The 21,797-nt window shown below is 33.9% G+C and overlaps 3 protein-coding genes across 6 annotated transcripts; all 3 read left to right on the top strand.

Annotated features, from left to right (window-relative positions):
- LOC18592245 (beta-1,3-galactosyltransferase 7) lies at positions 4,801 to 8,546 on the top strand. Its single transcript, XM_018125887.1, has 11 exons — positions 4,801 to 4,999; positions 5,168 to 5,264; positions 5,384 to 5,442; positions 5,538 to 5,749; positions 5,852 to 5,915; positions 6,109 to 6,181; positions 6,272 to 6,392; positions 6,519 to 6,606; positions 6,717 to 6,842; positions 7,313 to 7,422; positions 7,897 to 8,546. The coding sequence occupies exons 1-11, from the start codon at positions 4,908 to 4,910 to the stop codon at positions 8,043 to 8,045; spliced, it is 1,191 nt and encodes a 396-aa protein (XP_017981376.1). The 5' UTR covers positions 4,801 to 4,907; the 3' UTR covers positions 8,046 to 8,546.
- Positions 9,509 to 14,900, top strand: LOC18592246 (vacuolar protein sorting-associated protein 9A). 4 transcript variants are annotated; one of them, XR_001929136.1, is made up of 7 exons: positions 9,509 to 9,760; positions 10,120 to 10,267; positions 10,438 to 10,608; positions 12,435 to 12,614; positions 12,712 to 13,811; positions 14,045 to 14,130; positions 14,738 to 14,900. XR_001929136.1 is itself a non-coding variant. In XM_007018860.2 (5 exons), exons 1-5 carry the CDS (start codon positions 9,669 to 9,671, stop codon positions 13,519 to 13,521), a joined length of 1,401 nt encoding a protein of 466 aa, XP_007018922.2. In that variant the 5' UTR covers positions 9,509 to 9,668; the 3' UTR covers positions 13,522 to 14,007. The 4 variants fall into 4 exon arrangements, 1 of the variants encoding a protein (XP_007018922.2); XR_001929137.1 differs by lacking the exon at positions 14,738 to 14,900 and having other exon boundaries at positions 14,040 to 14,266; XR_001929135.1 differs by lacking the exon at positions 14,738 to 14,900 and having other exon boundaries at positions 14,045 to 14,266.
- On the top strand, positions 19,040 to 20,073 carry LOC18592247. Its single transcript, XM_018125413.1, has one exon. The coding sequence runs from the start codon at positions 19,269 to 19,271 to the stop codon at positions 19,866 to 19,868; it is 600 nt and encodes a 199-aa protein (XP_017980902.1). The 5' UTR covers positions 19,040 to 19,268; the 3' UTR covers positions 19,869 to 20,073.

Raw genomic sequence — 21,797 nt, forward strand, 5'->3', positions numbered from 1 at the left:
AAGGACAACCAAAAAATCATCATCAAAACTCCAAGGTGGGACCCACAGTATTCATGTAAAGTCGGTATCAAGCTTCCAAATTTGCGTGTCTGAATATACTTCCTAAACTAAACATGGACCGTTGATTCCTTTTCTTCAAGCCTCTGGAAGTCCCACAATTCAAATGGCGTCATCGCAGCAGATTATTTGCTCCGTCAAAATCTAATTTAAAAAAAAAAACCATCCGTAACTTTCTAGGAAATTTGTTAAGAAAAACCATCGAATTAAGAAAGAAAAAATCAAACAAAAATACAAAACTGCCAGCACAGAAGATATATATGATACTTTGACTCAAAGCAAAGCTTTATTTGATGCTTTGTCCATGAAAGAACGTTAGCGGACTATTTTTTCTTAATGGGACCCCTTTTCTAGCTTTCTTCACCCCCAATATGTGGGTTTGTTATAGTGAAATTAAATGATCAATTAAACTTTTTGTTATACCAAATTCAAATTTGATGTTTGGTAAATTGTATTATTCTATTTTTTATATTTAAATATGTTTTGAATTACTTGATTTAGGAAAAGTATGCATATATATATATATATATATATATATATATATATATATATCCATCATATTTGATTGTGATTTTTCATGTGCCTTTACTCAAAGATTATAAATTCACAAGAAAAAAAATTGATAAACTTTTAATAGTTTTTACTAGTGTTTCGCCATTATAAGTAATTTAAAAATTAAATAAAGTTAAACATTTTGTAATTTTTAGTTTGTATATCTTTTATTTGCAAGAAACAAAAACTCTAACTCAATCTTTTAAATAAAGATACATGTACTCATCACTAGACAATATACTCGAATCTGAGTAATTTTTATTTTATATTTTAATTAAAGGTTTCTCACTAGAATATATAATTTTCCATTTTAATAGATTTCACCATTATTATAAGTAAGTTAAAAATTAAATTAAACTATGCAATTTTTTTTAATTTATATATTTTTAATTTGAAAGAAATAAGAATTCTAACTAAATTCTTTAATTAAATATACATGCATTTATCAGTGAATAAAATGTTCAAGTTTAGGCAATTTTTAATTTTTTTTATAATTAACATAATTAAGGATTTCTCATTAGAAGATATAATGGTCAATTTCAATAATTTTCAACGGAAATGCTATGGATGATAAGATTAGCATATTCTAGTTTTCAAACAAACAATCAAAAGCCACCAAAAGCAATGAAACTCTAATTAACTTGTTGACCAAACTTCAAGTTTTAAGCTTTTCAAGTTATTGTCCCTACATTGCCTACAAAGTGTGAGATGAGACGAAAATTTCCAAACTAACAAATTGACACACTCACCTAATCAATAATCATGCCTTAATTAATTTTCCATTCGCAGCAATAGTAGGCTACATGCTTAGAATAATCGCATGGCATTTGCCAACTGATATAGAATCGAGATTCCTACAGCAATATTACAACTCCATCCATGCGGTTTGCCAACTAACTAGCAAGCATTGCGATGCAAATTGAGCAAAAGAAATAAATCTCAATAATATGACAAGACAAAATTAGGCAAAGGGTGCACTCAAATCAGAGCAAAGCCCTGTTTTTCTCTCCATTTCTGTTATGTTTCTAACTTGCATATCTGACTCACAATGTCTGGAAACTCGTTGAAATCCGGTCCATGAGTTGTGGCATGAATGTTTGAGCCACAATTTTTGAACGTTGAACCGACCAAGAAGAACTTTTGACATGGAAACTGACTCCATCAGAATTCAGAAATGACTTCCTCCAGCTCTGGTCATCAAAAAGAAGTTCACCCTTTCTTCCCAGGTAACTATCAAGGGCGGACGGGCGTGAAGTGAAATAGTGTCAGATGACATCAATAAACAAGCGTCAAAATTTTTATTAATTATATTATTTATGTTAAAATTTTATGTAACTAATGATGTTAATATATCTATTAATTTGTTTACAATTTTATAAAAAATGAAGTGAAAGACTTCTAAGTTAAAATAGATTTAAATATAATATCATTAGAAAAATTTATGAATCCGTCCCGTAATAATGACCATAGACTGTCGATAGTGGAGGAGTTACCCGTATCTGGATTGCTTTATTATTGGATGAGGGAGGAGTAACCCATGTCACTGCTTAAGAGGAAGGAATTACCGATGTTAGGAGTTACCTCGCTGCCGGTTATGTGGCTAAGTGTTTGGAAGGGATATTGTTTAAGTAATACCGTAGGATCGTCATGAAGCTATGATTGGTTAGACCCAGTGTGATGGGTTGTGAGAATATTATTGCTGGTATTTGATATGAGGAGTTTGGGCTATTTAATCGGCGCTTTAAGTGTTTTGGTTGCTAAGTGTGGAGCTTCTGCCCCCTTGGTGTTAAAGGTAAGGAATTTAAGCCCAATAATGGCTTTGTGATGTTGCTGGGCTCTGTGTTAGTGTACTTAGGCTATCATCCACTAGCAACCATATATCGATTTTCATTTTTGGTTCTGAATTCATATATATATGAGAATGATGAAACAAGGCTCATTTCATCGATTAAATGGTGTGTTTATTTGTCAGCATATAATAAGTAAATGGTAACGGATAAATAATTAATTATGCAACTTGAAAAATTAGGCAATAGTGCCAATTGCTGTTTGGACAGAAGTTAAGATTTAAGTGACAATAATATGGTTTACTAAGTCATAATGAAATCATCATAAGGTACATGTCATCAACCAAATTGTTGCTGTCATAATTTGTTTGAACATATTCTCACATTATATTATAGAACTAATAAGTGACAGAGTTAAGATTTTATATTTAGAGTGACGAAGACTCAAGTGGGTCAATATTTTCTGAAAAATTCATTTTCTTGAAATAAGATTCAATTCTTTTATTACTAATGATAATCTATTCTCATATTTCAAAAAATTTTTAAATTATTCAAAGAAATCAATCTTAATAATTTACTTAAAATAATTAATTATTATAAGCATAAATAATTTAATAATGACAATAATCTCAATTCCTAAATAAACTTCAACAATAGTAAAAAATTAACAAATATAATAACAAAAATCTTAATGGGTAGCAATATCTTAAAAAATATTAAGTACTATCAATAAATAATTCAATGGGAAGCAATTCCCTAAAATTAATCACAAAAATTAAGTACAATATCAATAAACAATTTATTAAGAAAGCAACCCCAAATAAAAATTTTAATTATTTACAATAATCTTAGTAAATAAATACTTTATAAGAAAGTAATCAAGAAATCTCTAAACAAATAAGTAATAATTAACTTTAGGTGCTTAATCAAATCATTGTTTTGTTGTTTTTAACAAAAAATGACTAAGATGGTAAACCCAAAATCAAAATCATTAAAAAAAACTATTAAATGCAGAAAAAGTTTAAAATTGAAATAATAAAAATAAAAAATAATAAATAAACTAAACTTATCAATTATCGTGACATGAATTTAAGTTATTGACTAGAAGTTTTATGCATAGAAAATGCTTAAACAAAAAAGTATAAGAAAAAAATAAATTTTTGTTTATATTTAGTAAGAATAAAAGAGAACAAGAGGTGACGGTCATAAGATTTTAAAAAATGAAGTTTGAGTATAATTTTATTGTAATAGATTTTATTTTTAGTGTTTAGTCTATTAAAATTAACTATTAACTAATTGTTGTGGGATATCTTAACAAATAAAAAATTATTATAAGAACAAAATTATATATTTTTTAAAAATATATGTTAAAAAAAATAAAATTTTTATAAATATGAAATTAAAATATTTTAAAAAATAAAAATAAGTAGAAAAATTTAAAAATTAACCCCCGCCCCACCCTCCCCTCCCCTCCGCCTCTGGTGCTAGCACTTCATCTCAAGTTATATTTGGGCATTACGTAATAAGATTAAGATTAGCATAACGTTACTTTGTTGTAAAGTCAAAAATGTAGTTACTATATATGGTACAATTCATTAATAAAAGTTTACGTATAACAATTAAAAATAAATAATTATGCCACTTGTACAAGTCAAAGTGGTGCTTCAATAAAGGACAAATTTTTAGCAGATTTTTTTTTTTTTGTGTTGAAATATTGTTTCAACATAAAAAAACAGTACTGGAGATTTTAAGTGTATTTATAGTTGCACTAATAATTTATTTAATAAATATGATATAATTTTAAAAGAATATGTATTATATATTTTGTTTGAACAAATATTCTTGATTCAAAATTGTAATTAAAATATATATTATCTAAAAAATAAAAAATTTAAATATTTAACTCGATTATTAGTGTTTAATTTCTTCTTTCTTTAAATAAAAAAAATACAAAATACACAAAATTGTGTATGATACTATCAAATTAAGAAAAGTTTTGATTTAATAAAAAATAAATCATAGCTGATGATTTTGTCCCGATGTCTTGAATATACGAGATTTAAATCCTTTTCTTCACAATGGATTGTAAAGACAAATTTGTTTCTTTCCTCAACGATGTAATAAAACAATTCTTAACAAAATCGAAGGATGGAAAATATAAAGTCCTTTTCTAAAAAAAAAAATAATAATGCGCCCAAATACGCTGTTTGGTTCATGACGGGTAGCGTGACTGGCGGGGGTTGAGTTCCACGGAGTGGGGCCGAAAAACGTACAGAAGGTCCAAATATGACTGCGGGCAAGTACCTTGTTGCCTAACTAATAACTATTCTGTTCTTCGACGGTCCAACGCGCGTAAGACTAATCAAAATTCCTTCGGCTTATAACATGATCTGACATGCGAAAACGGAAAACTCAAAACAATATACTAACTTAATAATCTCGCATTTTTCACATCTTCAGCTCCGCCTTCCTCCCTCTTCCTTCTCCTCGTTTCCCTCTCGTCTCTCGGCCATGAAGCACCGTAGCCCCAAGAAAATCTCCGTTAAATGGATCCCATTTCTCTGCATCTGCTTCTTCACTCTCGGAATTCTCTTCTGTAACAGGTCTCTCTTTTTGATTTGCCATTAGTTCTTTGCCTTTTCCTTTTATTGTGGATTGAATTAATGAATTGGGTCAGAGCTTTTTTCTTTTCTTTTTTCCGGTTTGGGTCTTTAATCTTTGGAATGGAGTTTATTTTTTATATATGGAAAGCCATTGGATTTTGGTTACAGGCTGTGGCTCCCACTTGAATCCAACGGTCAGCTCATCTCTCGGCATCGACGTGAACAGGAGTTGCAGATTGTCTCCGAGGATTGCGATACGAAGAAAGTATGTTTCTGTTATTTTCACTATCACAGTATAACTTCCATTGTTTGTTTTCTTTTACTTTTTTTTTTTAAGAAAAAACAATTTTAATGTTTCTAAAAGAAAGTTTTATTGTGTTACAGAAGCCTGCACAAGATAATGATGTAATGGGTGAAGTTTTGAAAACCCACGAAGCAATTCAGTGAGTACAAAATCGGGTTCTTATTATTTGGAAAAAAGAATTGAAGACTTGGCTAATAATTTCTTCGTAATTTGATTTTTGTTGAGGCCTGACAGATCTCTAGACAAGTCGGTTGCAATGCTTCAGATGCAGTTAGCTGCCTCACGTAGTTCTCAAGAAATGGGGAACTTGGATGCCTCCAGTGCTGTCTCAACCTTGGCTCATGATGGCCCACCAAGGAAGAAAGTGTTCATGGTTATTGGAATTAACACTGCTTTTAGTAGTAGGAGGCGGCGTGATTCTGTCAGAGAGACTTGGATGCCTCAAGGTTTCATAGTTTTCAACGTTTCGTAGCCCTTTTGAGGATTTTATATTTTATTAGTTTGTTATTTAATATCTCAAATGAATTTTGACATTTGTATTCGAACAGGGGAAAAGCTTGTTCAGTTGGAGCGGGAGAAAGGGATTGTCATCCGTTTCATGATTGGCCATAGGTAAATCATCTTTCTGTTCCTTGTTCAGTGCATACATTTCTTGGCAAAAACCCTAGGGAGTTATACGTTTTGAAGTAGGTATGGAGTAATTCAAAATATTAAGCAAGTGATGCTTGTAATAATGTGATGAATATGGCTTGCTTCAGTATGTAATTTGAACTGACATAAGTTATATCTGCATTGTATTACCCAGTGCAACATCCAACAGCATTTTAGATAGAGCTATTGATTCAGAGGATGCTCAGCATAAGGACTTCCTTAGACTGGTAAAACAGCACTCCTGCAATAATCTTTGATATCCTAATGAGATATTATGGCATTTCTTACCAATAAGTGGTTTCAATCTTAAAATGCAGGAGCATGTTGAAGGATATCATGAATTATCTGCAAAAACAAAAATTTTCTTTTCTACTGCAGTTGCAAAATGGGATGCTGAGTTTTATGTCAAGGTGGATGATGATGTCCATGTTAACCTTGGTACATTTGCCATCTCCTATTATTTTTCTTTTTTATTATTGAAAACATTTTATCACCCAACATAGTGGTGAAGAAAAAAATTTTGATTGTTTTCTAAGTTGAATTTCTTACACATATTTCTTATAGGTGTGCTAGCTGCAACTCTTGGCCGTCACCGTTCGAAGCCCAGAGTCTATATAGGGTGCATGAAATCTGGACCTGTTCTTTCTCAAAAGTAATATCCTGTTGACCTGTTTATTGTTGATAATATTTCTGTTTGATTTGCTTTGCTCCCTCCTGCAAATTTGTTATGTAACTTTTCTTGAATTCCTCTCTGTACTGTAGGAATGTCAAATACCACGAACCAGAATACTGGAAATTTGGAGAAGAGGGCAACAAATACTTTCGACATGCAACTGGGCAGATATATGCAATTTCAAAGGATCTGGCAACCTACATCTCCATAAACCAGTAAGAACTTTGATTTTTGTCTTATATATTGCTGAGCCATATCGAGGGTTCTGATTTAATCTTCATGGCCCCTTGTATGTGTGTCGATTTGGCAGTGTCTTCACCATTATCCCCTTCTTTGCTTCAGTTGTCTATTTGATTATGTTTTTCTCCCATTCAAATCAAGTAGCAATTTTTTTACTTCAAGCATACCGTTACTCAAAACATTGAAAATCTTTTATTATGTTGCATAAATTCTGTCAAATTGGGCATAATTCAAGTCCTCAAATGAGTGTAAAGCCAAATGAAAATGCCCAAGAGCACTAAAATGCTGATCAAATTTATATCCTTGGACTATATGGGCAAAGCAGACTGGTGAATTTGTATATTATTTTGATTTTTGTAACTTTGCACCCTTGATCTTCTGCACCAATAATATTCTGTGTTAAAAAGCCATGGCTAATATTCAGAGTGACTCTGACTGATTGCAGGCCTATATTGCATAAATATGCTAATGAAGATGTGTCCCTCGGTGCATGGTTTATCGGCCTTGAGGTTGAGCATATAGATGATAGGAATATGTGCTGTGGGACTCCGCCAGGTAATGTTCTTGAAGAATATAAATAAGTTAATCTTGTGCCTAACTTTATATGAAATATAGTTAGTTTCAAACTATCATAAGGACCAATAAATGGAAAATGGAAATAAGGAGGATGGGATTACATGTTTATGCAATGGTACCAGATGATCGGATGGGTTGCAGTTGCACTCAAGGGCTTCTTGTTGTCAAAATCTAGTAATAGTCATATATATTTTTTTGTTTTTCATTTTTGTTTTGTCGACTGTTTTAAGTTAGTGTTATGCATTGCAAAATATGCAACCATATGCATCCCTGAGTTGTTACAACGTATTAGTTTGGACCTTATTAGTATTGCTCTGACAAAGGAAGTGTGTCAAGAATAAGGTGTTAAAACTTTTAATAAAGATTGTGAGTGCTCATTTGATTTCATTAATGCATAACATACTTTTCTAGCTTGGTCTTCCCTCTAACTCGAGTTTATTTCCGGTACCACAGATTGTGAGTGGAAGGCACAAGCAGGCAATGTATGTGTTGCATCATTTGATTGGAGCTGCAGCGGAATCTGCAAATCAGTGGAGAAGATCAAGGTTGTTCACGAAAGGTGTGGTGAAGGGGATGGAGCTGTTTGGAGTGCTTTATTCTAAATTAATTTGGATCGGATGGTATTCTGGAGCAAACAAGAGTAAACCTTTGTGGTTGACAATCAAGGAGAAGCAGTTTTCACTGCTGAGGTGGGAGAGAACAGTGCATCCGGTTACGCTGTCATGGTACATATCTGCAACACATTTCCTCGAAATTTTTTCGTGAAATAATATTGGATCATGGCAAGCAAAGACATTAATGTAGGAGCTGTATAATCAGAAAATCTAGGGTATGTTCCAATTCTTTTTTTTTGAGTTTAGCAATGTCATAGTATTTATAGACAAAAAGTGTTAAGAGTTTTGTTTTTCTTCTTTCTCATTTTGCATAGAAATTAAGTTTGATGTGTGTAAGAGAGGGTATAAGTATACTGGTGGTGTAAACTCCAAAAGCTAAATTATGGTTACATTTATAGAAGCCATTTCATGTAAAAAGTTGCTCCTTGTACAATTTTGCAAATGCTTTTATGATTTAAGACGAGATGGAGAGCAACCATTGGGTAATCAGTTCCCCTCCCGAATCATCTCTTTTCAGAAATTGGGCGTGCTTGTTATCTTCAGTTGCTTTGCGGTTACCAAAACAGCTTAGATGAGAAACACTGTCACTTACACTTGACAACCTTAGATCAATACACTTCACAAAAGATGGCAAATAATCAAATTTATTCAATACGGGGTCGTTTAATAAAAACCTTTTATATTATCAAGTCGTCAAGATTCAATCTTGAAGCCAAGTTATTGAAAAAATTAATCAAAAGATTATTTTTTATTTTAAAGAAATTTCAAAAATTTGAATTCCACATCTGATCATTAAACTAATATTTGTTTCTAAAAATATACAATAAAAAAGATAAAAATTATAAATTTGCAAAATTGTACCGGTGAAATTATAAAATTAACACATTTTATTATAGTATATTTATAAAATTAATAAATTAATTAAGAATCCGGCTAATACATGCCTATCGACCCTTCTTAAGATTAGTTAAAATTTTATTCTAAAATATATTTTTTATTTTTATCAATTTTAAGAACAAACAATACATTAATTATAAGACTTTTTTTAAAATGTCATCTTTTGACAAATGTTTGTAATTACTATTTAATATTTACAATTAGTTAATTATTAAATAAATATGACAATGATCTAATTTCGTGTTTGTGAAATTTAAAAACTTCGTCAACGTTTATAGAATAATAATTCAATAATAATTAATTAATAAATATTGATGAATCGAGTTAATGGGTGTTGAACTTGGACTATGATTTGGGCTTAAGGAGATTTAACCCACCTTCCCTAGAAAGATTCTCTCTAGCTCTTCCCGAAACGGGCCGTAATGAATAGGCGGACGAAGAACAAGATGGCCCGAGCCGCAAACGAAATGGTTAATAACCTCACAGCAGGGACACAGCATAATTTAATTCCATTTTATAAATTTCCAATTATTTTTTTAAAAAATAAATTAATAGCTGTAACTTTCCTGTTGTCTCCAACCGCGGCTGCACCCTCTATCACGCACCGTTCACTCTAAAAAGTACTTCTCTTAGGCAAAAACTCTTTCTCTCGAGTCTCGTCGCTAATCAACGTGAGCTCAGAAATTGTCAAACGATCAGACGGTGGTCAGCCAAATGGAGAACGCCGATGTTTTCTTAGGATTGCAGGATTTTCTAGAGCGCATGCGCCAGCCTTCTGCTGCTGATTTCGTCAAATCCATCAAAAGGTCTATCAATCTTTAATTGCTGCCTTTCTTTCTTTGTTTTGTCCCCTAAAAGCTCATCTTTAAATGTAGATAAAGACTTAAGATAGAACGTGATTTGTGATTAATCGGAAGTGATTTAATGAATGTTTATTTGATCGATTTTTATAGTTGATTACTTGAAATTCAAGTAAAATTCTCAATATGTAAGCTAAAAATGGGGAGCCTGAGTTGTTCTTTTTAAATTCATTGCCAAATGCAGCTTAATTTTACTATAGGAAGGATTGGCATGTTTCTTTTTTGGAAGGAATAGTTTGATCCTTTCTTGAGGCAATCAGTTCCGTGTTTTTGACTTTTGAGCTTGACTTGTCCCTGTATTGCAGTTTCATAGTTTCGTTCTCGAACAATGCTCCTGATCCGGAAAGGGATAGTGCTGCTGTACAGGCGTTCCTTGCCAACATGGAAGCTGATTTTCGAGCTCATCCGCTTTGGGCTGGATGCTCCGAGGAGGAGCTGGACAGTGCTGGTGAAGTAAGTCACTGATACTACTTATTTTGCTTGTTTGTCCTGTCAGGTTCTGGTCTACATGCTTTATCCACTAAATTACTTATCTTTATTTCTATTTTTAGGCAATTTCTTCTAAGAAAATGAAAAATCTTTTCCAGTATTGATGCATTTACCTTTTTCTTTTCCAAACACAGGGACTGGAGAAGTATGTTATGACAAAGTTATTTACCCGTGTGTTTGCTTCACTTCCAGATGATGTAAAACATGATGAGCAACTTTCTGAGAAGATGGCTCTTATTCAGCAGTTTGTTCGGCCTGAGAATTTGGATATTAAGCCGACCTTTCAGAATGAGACATCTTGGCTGGTAGGTCGTGGGATTTTATGTTTCAAGCAATTTCCTTTTTGCAGTATGTTGTAAACTTCACCTTCTGCATATGTTGGCTCTTTGAACTATTTTTGTCATGTTTGGCATGCTAATGGAAGAACCCTTTGGACATTTTGTACAGTAGACTTTTATATCTTTTTTGCAAATAGTGAAATGATTAGAATATTAACTGGAAAGAATCAAACATATCAAGGTGTTGGGTCCCTTCGAAGATAAGTATTGATGGTTTTATCTAGAAATCAGGAGTGAACTCCTAGTTAATAAGAAGCTCCTTGGTTTCTCAAATAGCAATCAGAGGTACATCTTGGTGAAACCAACAAAAAGAATACCATGTTTATTAGATGCTTCCAAGAATGGAATGCTGATAGGTATCATCATATTTCCGAAATTTGTCTAAGGCAGGCAGGAAGTTGGATTCTCTGAGAGCAAAAAATCCTCACCTGGGAAGGAAAGAACATCTCTTCATAGAGAATTTATTTTCCTTAATTCAGCCCTTATTTGAGCCCAAAAGATTCTGTCTAAGTCATCTTATGTAGCAGATCCTTTCATGCCTAACTCCCAAATTAGGAGAGAAGTCTAAATTTGACTTGAATTCATTGTAAGGTTCTCCCATGACATGATCAAATGAGGACTGTGCACTCATGTAGTGGTTTTCTAATGCTCCGAGGCCTTGTGCCTTGATAACATGGCAATACTTTGCTACATTAATCTATTTTTACGTGACAGTTGATCTGGTTCATGTCATGTTGAACATATGCTGATTTAAATTTTAGATATTGTACAGAAGCAAAACCATAACCTTTGATGCTTGTTAATACTTGAAGATGCTTAGTATGTAACCATATATAGCTGTTTCCTCATCTTGTTTGATACCTCTAATCTTTTTAGTTTTGCTCCACGCCGTATAAAATATCCCCCTTTTTTGGGAGCTTCATGCTTCATTCAGTTCTTTATAAGCTCTACATGCGACCAATAATATCGTCTTAAGCAACAGTGAACAATGATATCATCTTAAGCAACAGTGAACAATGATATCATCTTAAGCAACAGTGAAATTATTTTGTTATGTAGCTCACTTTGTTGCAGTACTCGAAGCTGCAGTTGGTTGTGACAAAAATTTTTGTTGTACTGATAATTGCATAGACTCTATCAATGTAATTTGTTAATTGAAAGCTGAAGGTCCAGGCTTATTATGCTGCTTTTATAGAATGTTGTCCTCAGAAATATTATCAGCATAAGAACAGCAACTGGTATTCAGTGTTTTTGGAAGTTGGTCATCTAGTTTTTCTCCCTAACTCCAAATGGCTTGTTATAGCTGAATTTTATGAGCAAGACAGGCTGAGAGTGATGTAGATTTAGGCTTTTGTTCACCATAAATGACCAGTTTTGGTGTTAACCAGTTCTTTATTGTGAACTGTCTACAATGTCTTTCCCCCACCAAAATGTTCAATGAGCTTGTCATCATGATAATGACCAAACTAGTTGTAATAATTTCCTGCCTTTTTAATTTGATACTCTTAATTATTATACTCTCTTGCAGTTAGCTTTTGCTTTACTAACTATTGGGCAGTTGAGCCTACCTTATTTACGGCCTCTACATTTTGTTGTTTGAAGAACATACATATATCATTTGCAAGAAATATCCGAACATTTCAGTCCAGTTTGATTATGGCTCTAGCATATTTCTGATAAAGTTTTTAATCAATGAAGCTCCTACTTGATATGGTTAGGAAGTTTGGATGCCCCACTGTAACTATTCTACCTTTTAGTTTTTCCCCTGAATCTATACTACCTTATGTTGCCAGCTTGCACAGAAAGAGTTACAAAAAATCAATATGTACAAGGCTCCAAGAGACAAGCTTGTTTGTATCCTCAATTGTTGCAAGGTTATCAATAATTTGTTGCTTAATGCTTCAATTGCTTCAAACGAGAATCCTCCTGGAGCAGATGAATTTCTTCCTGTCTTGATTTATGTTACCATAAAGGTAAGACTAGTAATATATGCAGGATTAGTTTGTAGTTGATCCTCCCACCATTGCAAAACTATTAAGAAAATATTCTTCTCATGAAATTTTTATGTAGGCAAATCCTCCACAGCTGCACTCAAATTTGTTGTATATACAACGTTATAGACGTCAATCTCGATTAGTTGCTGAAGCAGCCTATTTTTTCACAAACATGCTCTCTGCCGAGTCTTTCATCTCGAGTATTGATGCAAAAGCACTTTCAATGGAGGAAACTGAGTTTGAGAAGAACATGGAGTTTGCTCGAGCTCTTCTGTCTGGCCTTTCAACAGATGTGGATGGTCTTTCCAGTCAAATTGACCAAATTGCTGGACATGATCCCGGAGAATCTACTGAATCCAGACATAAAACTCTTATGGAGGACCACTTAGTACAACCTAAATCTTTGGAAACAAAACCTTCAAATAAGGAAGATCAGTCATCAATCACTAAAATTCCATCAATCTCAGAGTTGGAGAATAGAGGGGCAGCTATGCTTTTGAAGGAGGATCAGACGAGCAAAGTTTTTCGGGATTACCCATACTTGTTTGCTCATGCGGGTGACTTGACTATCAGTGATGTGGAAGACCTGCTAAATAACTATAAGCAACTTGTGTTCAAGTATGTTAGTCTTTTGAAAGGATCGGGTGGTGGTTCTGCAACTTTTCCTTCATCCGGATCACTAGCTCAAGCCAATCACCATGTTGAAACAGTGAAGGAATCTGCAGAGAATAGAGTGTTAGAACAGAATATTGGGTTGCCAAAAGATACTGATACAGTGGATGATGGTCCAAATAGAGTTTCTAATCAAGAAAATATTGAATCTGATTTCTCAAAGGATGAGGTAGTTCCACCCTCAAAGGACAACCATGATGACACCTCTGAATAATAGCTGATTGGGAAGATGTTTTTCTGGAGTATGTTGCCCTTTCAAATGCTGCAGTAACCAAGTCACTGGGGCTTTTTTGTTCCCCTTTATGTGTTGAATGGAATGCTGTCACGAGTTCAAATCAAAAGGTGCTGTCATAAGACCCTTTTTTATTTTGAACTTAAATGAGGGACTATTTTGCTGTCTTAAGAGAGAAAAACCAAGAAGGGGTGAAGTTATAAATGGAAGTTTTCCAGTAACTGCCTAGGTTTGACTCATCAAAGCCTAGTTCCAGCATACATACATGGCAGGTGAGATTCTTGTGACATCTTTGTACACTATATTCTGGTCTATTGTGATAAGTAGGAAGCTATAAACTTGGAAGTTCTGTTTTGAAGCAAGGTGTGGCGACCTTTTGATTTATATGCCAATGATGCCACGCTCGATAATTTACTGAATTATATAGATACATTGAACATTGGAGAATTATATTCTTGACTCATAATTTGACTTTGTTTCCTGGTTTCCTGCTATCGAAGGGCAGGTATATCATTGGATTGATGTCTTTATTCTCTTCAAACTCTTCTGTGTGGATGGAATACACCTTGCCCCATCCCTAAGATGGAAATGGTGAGTTGCCTCATTATTATAGATATTTGAGTCCAAATCAAATGTTGGATTCTCCCTGTTCTCTTTTGATTTTGAATCTTCGACTAAATACAAATAATCATTTGGTTCAAAGGTAGGGCAGGTATTCTTTGATCAATGAGATAAGAGTTTGAATCTTCCCTTGCCCAAATAGAAAAGAAAAAAAGACTAAAATTTTCCATTCTAACACACCAAGAAGTCTGTATCAAGTAATCTCTCAGCATTTGCCTTTTCTGTTTGGAAAATTGCAAATTGTTCCTTTCTCACAAATAGAAAATCATGTAAACTAGAAAATTGCAAAATCTTTACTTTTTGTTGCCACCAGATTTCCCATGTGAGTAACTGATAGAACCCTATTGAAATGACAAAGAAATAATAGTGAGCGTCAGACGAGACAACCAACAATCACAATTAAACTAAGCCAAGCGTTACACATACTGTACGGTGTGTAATTTGCTGGATTTAGGCCAACATTATTTGACTGATTCTGGGCCGTCTATAGGGAGAGACAAGACAGACATGTATGGAAATTTAAACTTAGACACCAAATTTTTAATATTATTATTATCTCTTTTGTATTGCTGTACAGATGGGTTATGTGAAAAAGAGGGTAACGGTAACAGATAAGCATGTCTCTCATTATGAAGGCAATCTCTGGCAACGCTACATGGAGGTAGCTTCCCTTATTTCCACTTACTGCACCTCTTATCATTATTCAGCTTTTACGCTTTTCTTCTCTACCCTCATTATTTTAAGAACCATGTGTACAAACTTACCCAAAAAAAAAAATCAGATAATCAGGATCTTCATAACTATTTGACATTTTCATAACATTTTCCCTTCACATAAATATAATCCGAGAGTGACAAATACAAGCATACAATCCTATCCATAATCACAACCATTTACTATTAATTAATTTTGTTTCACAAACTGATTTTTTTTATTTTTTATTTACGTATGTATAATTGCAAGTCCTTGCGGATCATTTGATTATTTCCAAACGAAATTCCACTTAATATGTCATGTTATTGTTTGTCGTGGTCTCTTTGACTCGTTTAATGTACTTGGTCTCAATTAAAAATAACTGAAACTTTCAACACAGTCAGGAATATAGAAATCTTTTCAGGAGAAGAATAGAGATTTTGAGAAACCTTGACTTGGTATGAATTTTGAACGTCACGGGAAAAAACAATGACTAAACCTGTGATTTTATTCAGCGATGAGCCAAAAAAAGGGTCAGCCTATTATTTGCCTTATTAATAAACCTGGCAAAACATTAGTATTATTTACTCTACCACCTATGAGTTTGCAAGGATTAATTCCGCCACTACATTGTCTACAATTGCACCATCAATGCGCTCTGGTTATTGGTACATTACTAGAAAAAAAGATGGATACAAAAAGTTATGCTATTTCCTTCAAAAAAATTATTACCAAGTAAATCTTCTCTATTTTCAATTGATTAAATTAAAATATGATTTTTTTTTGTTAAAAATCATTGTGAATTTAAATGGACTTTAGAATTTTCTTTTAATAATTTTAAAAGGTACGGAAGCATATGAAATACGGGATGTAAAATAATCCAAACGATAAAATTGAAATGATATAGTAAAAATTTATTATTTTGATTTATTACCGCCGACCTCGTGTTTTTCAGCTGGTTAGCTTTGGGGCGGTTTCCCACTAATTGCTGACCGACATATAACAATAAGTTACCTCTTCCTCAATAGGAGTTGACTTGCTATGCATATAGACCTTAATTTCAGTTTGCACATTATAAATAGAGAGAGGGATTTTCTGCTATTGATTATCAGCATTTTACCTTGCAAGCGCAACCAAGAGCTTGAGTATGGAAAAAGGAACTAGATTATTTGACAAAAGTCATAACAACTCATACTTGACCTCATCTTTATCCCTCTCAAAGCAACCTCATCCTTTCTTTGGCCTTTTTCCAAAATCGTACGTAAAAAAGGCCAAGCCATTTTTCCCACCTTTCATTTTTTTTCTCACCGCCGATGCCGGCCTTTGTTCTTGTACTAAACAGTAGCTGTACGCAGGATCTGTCCTCCTTGGCACATGCTGCTCCAGCCACTGCAGTGAACAAGATGAAGCCAATGAGATAATTGCAAAAAAATCATGGGATTTCTCTGTTTTTCGTGCCAGGATGCAGGAGGCTTCCATGTATAGCTGATACTACAAGACATAAAATCTGACAAAGAAATACTGAATGTAGGACAACCTGCAAACCCAATTATGACTAAAACCAAGCCATCTAATATATGGGCCAATCTTTACTTGGACTTTACCTAGGCTGTCTTTAGCCAGGCAGATCAGCTAGCTCCTCCTCCTCGCTTTCCCTACTTTTCTCATGCTTCCCAAAACCTTTTTTTTTAATATAACTATATGTATTTGCATATGGCAGAGGGAGAGACTAGAGAGAGTAAAGAAAATCAAAGAAGAAGACAGCGTATAAGGTTTTACAACAATTATTTATGAACTTTCAATAATTTATCACATGCATGGAGCATGGATCGAATGGGAGAAATGGTGGGTCACAGACAAGCATGCCTTTCAAGATTAAGCCAATCTCTGAATGCAATATGTTCAGGTACCTTCCCTTGCTAGCTAGCTACTTCTACTAACTCCAGCTCTATTTGCCATTTGAGCTTTCATTACCATTTTCGTCTTGTCCCCCTTCCATTGCCTAATCCTTACACTTTTTTATATATTGGGTATGCAAATGTTAGAAGTAGGACCATGCTTTCAACTTTAACCCACGTACCTTATGGCTAGCCAAAATAGAAATAATTAATTTCCTTTTTCTTTTCCTTATTTGATGATAAAGTGGATGTATCTTCAACTTAAAATGTTAAGTTAGAATCCATTTTTTTCGAAATTAATATCTTATAAAAAAAGTTATAAGAATTTAAATTATATCAATAGTCTTAAGGAATTAAAAAATTTAATAAAAAAACTTTGAAGAGTGTTTATGAACATTAACTAAAGTGGTATTTATAAAAAAATTTATAAACTAATAAATTATTTTTAATTTAATACTAAAAATATTTTATAAAAATAATATTTTAATTAAATTTAACAAATATCCAAGACTGTAATTAAAAAAAATATTATTATTGAGTGTGTAAAGATATTTCTTAATTTTAGAGTAAATTATAGCCGTTTTTCTCCCTTAAAAAATAGGAATCTCTATCTGATGTCAGGCAAACAAAGGCAGTACTAAGCAAGTCCAACTTTCACGTGCCTTCCACATGCGGGAATACATGGTGTGTTTGCTGAGCTGTAAGCATCTACATCTGACCATCCTTTTTTATCCTTCCTCTCTCCACAGATCATCACCACGTGTACGGCTCTCCCCTTCTTTAGAGTCTGCAAATCTGATCACTTCACTGCACGTGGGCTAAGGTTTTAATTGATCAGATTCAGATGCATGTCGACGGCAGTGATTAGTCTGAGGTTTTTCTAATCGACGACGGTGGTAAATACTCAAACATGTCTATGGCGGCACCAACTCAGCGTGTTCAGTGAGAAGTTTGGCAGGTAACCGCCATATCGAAAGTAGAGAGAAATGAATTAAAAAGAAATAAATGTGGATCCCCAGACCCCACCCACCCTCCAGCCAAAAAAGGAGATTAATTAAATAATGATAATGCTTTCCTCTTGAATTTGGACCGTAAATATTGAGAAATACTTTCTTTTTGAAAAAAAAAAAGATATCAAGATAAATCACGAGTGAAACTTCAAGTTCAAACTATTTATGTCTAGACATACGATTTTATTAATTGAGTCAATATTTGTTAATAAATTTACAAATATTTAATTATTAATTACATGTCTGTTATATAAATCTTTTTTAAGTAAAACATAAATACGAGACAAATGACAACATGACACATTGAGTGTTTTATAGCCGATTAATCAATGTTTAATGGGCTTTTTCTCAGATTTTGAAACTTTTAAATTTAAGGTTCATTTTATGTTTATTTATTTAATTAATTGACTTATTTATTGATTTATTCAGTGAATTTAATATACGATATATATATATATAATTGTAATTAAACTATTTATTTGTAAGTGTAAGCTGATAAAGTAAACCCTTAACTGACCACATGTAACACGTTGCATTATTCCTTGTGGTCTCTTTGACTCATTGTTAATGTTGATCCAAGTTAAAGAAACATCAGCTATAAAATCTATGTGTTTCGCATGTATTAAAAACAAATTTACCAACAAACAACCTGGGATGATGCAAGGAAATGGAACAGAGATTTAGAATCTTGACCACCAACTCATTCTATTATGAAATTAAATTCAAATTTCACTACTTTTTTTTTTATTTCTTTTTTTCTTTCGGAGAAAACGCAACACTTTAAATTATTATTTTTTTATCAAAATTAAATTAAAAAAAGTAGTCCTAAACCACAAGTAAATAAAATTATTATAGGGATGTAAAACCATGGCTGGCGCTTGACATGGGCAACCCCATGGACCTCAAGTCAAGGAAACGAAAGAGGGTCGGCATATGATGTACAATCTGTAGGTTGTGAAGTTGGCATAATTGGATTGGTGATTTGGTGGTTCCTTGAGAAGACGGGTTGGGAACCTAAAAATAATTGTGAGGAGTAGGCAGCTTTCTTGAATTTACAGCATGCTGACCAGTCCCCAAGAAACCAAAATAATGGTTCTGTTCACGCGTGTGAAGGAACTTATGTAAACCAACAAAGCAAGCTTCAAAGTAGAAACGAGGGAGTAACCCACTTCTATTTTGTCCTCTTGTGTTCTTTAGCGACAGTCTTTGAAAGACTAAGCAAGCACCAAAACAAGATAAATTAGAGTTTATTATAATAATAAATGATAGGGGAACCTTGCAAAAAGTACAACGCTTTGTTCACGTTTGACAAACTCGACACTGCCCCCACCAAGAGGACTAGACAAACTCAACCCCTCCCCTTAAAAACCTCTTCGAAAGCCTTCTTCTCCTCTGTTCATCTCCCTCTCTCTCTCCTTCTCTCATTTCAATTTTCTTCTCGTCTCTTTTCCTGGTGGCATCCATTTTCTTTCCTACTTTCTTACGGGAAGACTAGAAGCTGACATATATGGGAAATGGGTACAATCAACATCTTCACCATCACAACATGCATCTGCATCACAAGGGAGCTTTCTTGCCAATGTTGTGTTCAAAACCATCCATTAAAGATGTGGCTCTCCCCAAATGGCAAGACCGGTCTGCCTCTTTCTCTGATGACCCTTTGTCTCCGAAGATCAGTTGCATGGGACAAGTCAAGAGGAACAACAGGATTGTTGGGTTCCCTGCTTCTCACAAACTCACCATCACCACCAAGAATAGCTCCAATAACAGTATCAAGTATCTCAAGCTCAAGAAGCTGTTTTCAGGCAAGAATCTAACTAGTAGCCCTGCCACCACCACAAATACTACCACCACCAGTTGCAGAAGAAAAGAGGTGTTAGTGAATGGTACAAGCCGGCCCAAGAATGATGATGGAAAAGAGAATTCTGCTTCAATCAACATCGAAAACATGGATCCCCCTTTGCCTGTGATCAGGAGAGTGCCAAAACAAGGTGATAAAGGAGATGGAGATACCCTTTGGCAGAGGAGATCACGTGGGGTTGCATTGAAAAGCTTACAGCTTCAACAGGTACAACTGAACAGACATCAAGAACCAACCACAGTCTGATAAGAGCTAGAAAAAATACACTACAAGATCAGATAATGCAATAGGTAATGTATATGATTTGTGTTTAAAAGTTCCAATTTTGATGATTGTTGTTTCATTTATGTATTTCAAGAGAGGCATCAAATTATGGTGATGCTAATCGCAGATGTATATGAATTTTTATTCATCAATGTTCAAAGATTTAGGCTTTAATCTCCCAAAATTATTGATAGACCCCACCACTATATTTTCTTGCCGGTTGTTATGTGAATGCCAAAATCAACAGAGTATCCATTAGGGGGTGTCAGATCAAGTTTCTATTCCAGATAATTTTGTCACACAAATCATTTCTGATAGCATGATGGTGCTCGATGTGAATAAGGGGCGGGGAAGAGGGTCAATGATGAATTCTAAAAGCACGAGGTTTTGACCAGTGCAAAACATTTGGATAACACTGATGGGGAGGACCGAACAATGTGGAATGGATTTGTGAATGATACTGAATAGTCAAGAGTAATGTATGTACCAACCCAAACATACACTACGAAACAAAAAGCATACACTTTTCTATGAGGAAAAACATTTACTAACAAGGACAGGCATGGGCAGTTTCTGGGCAATTTCCACATCTGTGATAAGTTCCCAGAGCCATTACTTAACAAAAGAATAGAAAAAATGTTCAGATTTGAAATGAATTGTGAAAGTGAAAACAGTGATTAACTGTGATCTTTCTGGAGAGAGTTGTATCTTTTTATTATTATTATTATTAATATTTTTTTTCATTCTATAACCAGCTCATTTTACTTTTTAAAAAAATCATACAGAATGAGAAGGCTCTTTTATGTGCAGTCAGCTTCAGTGGCGAGACCAGTGTGGATGAAGTCTTGGCCTGTTTATTATCTGCAGACTGCTAAATGGCAGAGAAAGGACATATAGCCAATAACTCCTGCATTGATGTTTGTCCCAACGAATAGCCCTGTCGGCAGGCAATCAAGGAGGAGTCTGTCACAAAACTTGCTTGAAAAGTTAAACATTGCTTTACAGGTTCGGAGGAATCAATGATGTGTTCCTGGTGTTAAAATTGGAATTAAGCCACACCTGTCACCAATTGACTGTTAAAACCAATGGCCAATTGGCTATTTTGGTTTCATGTCCTAAAGCCGACGCATAAATCTGTGGTCACCAGTCACTTAAATAGAATGCCAGGTCTACAGTCCAGAGTCCAGACTGGTTTGCTAGGATTAGGATGCCTAGCATCAACCCTGGTCTTTGATTATGACCAATGGTTAATAAAGCTTTGCTTAAACCCAACGGTGTATCTAGTAGACAAACAAGATAACTTACCATGAAATGTTTCCAGATATAAAGGATTACTTCCTTTATTTATTCTTTTCTTTTCAATTCACCAAAAAGAAACTACTTTCTTTCACATCCATTGACAAATTAAGAGACAAACATAACTAAAGGGACAAGACATCAAAGATCAATAAAAAGACATTTACATACACAAGATAATTCAAGATTTGAGACCCAATGTCATACCAAATAAGGATACACAAAAGTCTCCAGATTATGAATAATTCTCCAAGATGTTTCCAACTTCACAACTACCTTTTAATAATATGCATATAATAAGGTAGGACGAAAGAAAATTTCAACTTAGGACATGCTTCTTTAGAGGTAAACCTGCGGTTGTTTTAACCTCCAAACCAAACGCTTAGATATTCCATATGCGTCCACTCTACAATACGGCTCCCAACATAGCCGGTAGTGGCTCAAAGAAAAACATGCCTTCTCATGCTTGAGATGGTTCGATACTTTAGATTCAGACGGCCACAAGAATTAAAGATGAATACAGAAAACAAATTGTTGAAAAAAGGGGATAGTTCCTGATATTCTAACCAATGGTTGCTTGCACGCCAAAGTGCCAATAATAGTTTTACCTTTTGG

The sequence above is a fragment of the Theobroma cacao genome, chromosome 8 (genome assembly GCF_000208745.1).
Source record: "Theobroma cacao cultivar B97-61/B2 chromosome 8, Criollo_cocoa_genome_V2, whole genome shotgun sequence".
In the NCBI taxonomy this organism is placed as follows: Eukaryota; Viridiplantae; Streptophyta; class Magnoliopsida; order Malvales; family Malvaceae; genus Theobroma; species Theobroma cacao.

Excerpts from the sequence above, each read along its gene's own strand:
- LOC18592247 (XM_018125413.1), top strand. The coding sequence starts at position 19,269 with ATGGGAAATGGGTACAATCAACATCTTCACCATCACAACATGCATCTG.
- LOC18592246 (XM_007018860.2), top strand. The coding sequence starts at position 9,669 with ATGGAGAACGCCGATGTTTTCTTAGGATTGCAGGATTTTCTAGAGCGC. Across the intron at positions 9,761-10,119 it reads TTCGTCAAATCCATCAAAAG|TTTCATAGTTTCGTTCTCGA; the intron begins GTCTATCAATCT and ends CCTGTATTGCAG. Across the intron at positions 10,268-10,437 it reads AGCTGGACAGTGCTGGTGAA|GGACTGGAGAAGTATGTTAT; the intron begins GTAAGTCACTGA and ends TTCCAAACACAG.
- LOC18592245 (XM_018125887.1), top strand. The coding sequence starts at position 4,908 with ATGAAGCACCGTAGCCCCAAGAAAATCTCCGTTAAATGGATCCCATTT. Across the intron at positions 5,750-5,851 it reads AGAGACTTGGATGCCTCAAG|GGGAAAAGCTTGTTCAGTTG; the intron begins GTTTCATAGTTT and ends GTATTCGAACAG. Across the intron at positions 6,182-6,271 it reads ATAAGGACTTCCTTAGACTG|GAGCATGTTGAAGGATATCA; the intron begins GTAAAACAGCAC and ends CTTAAAATGCAG.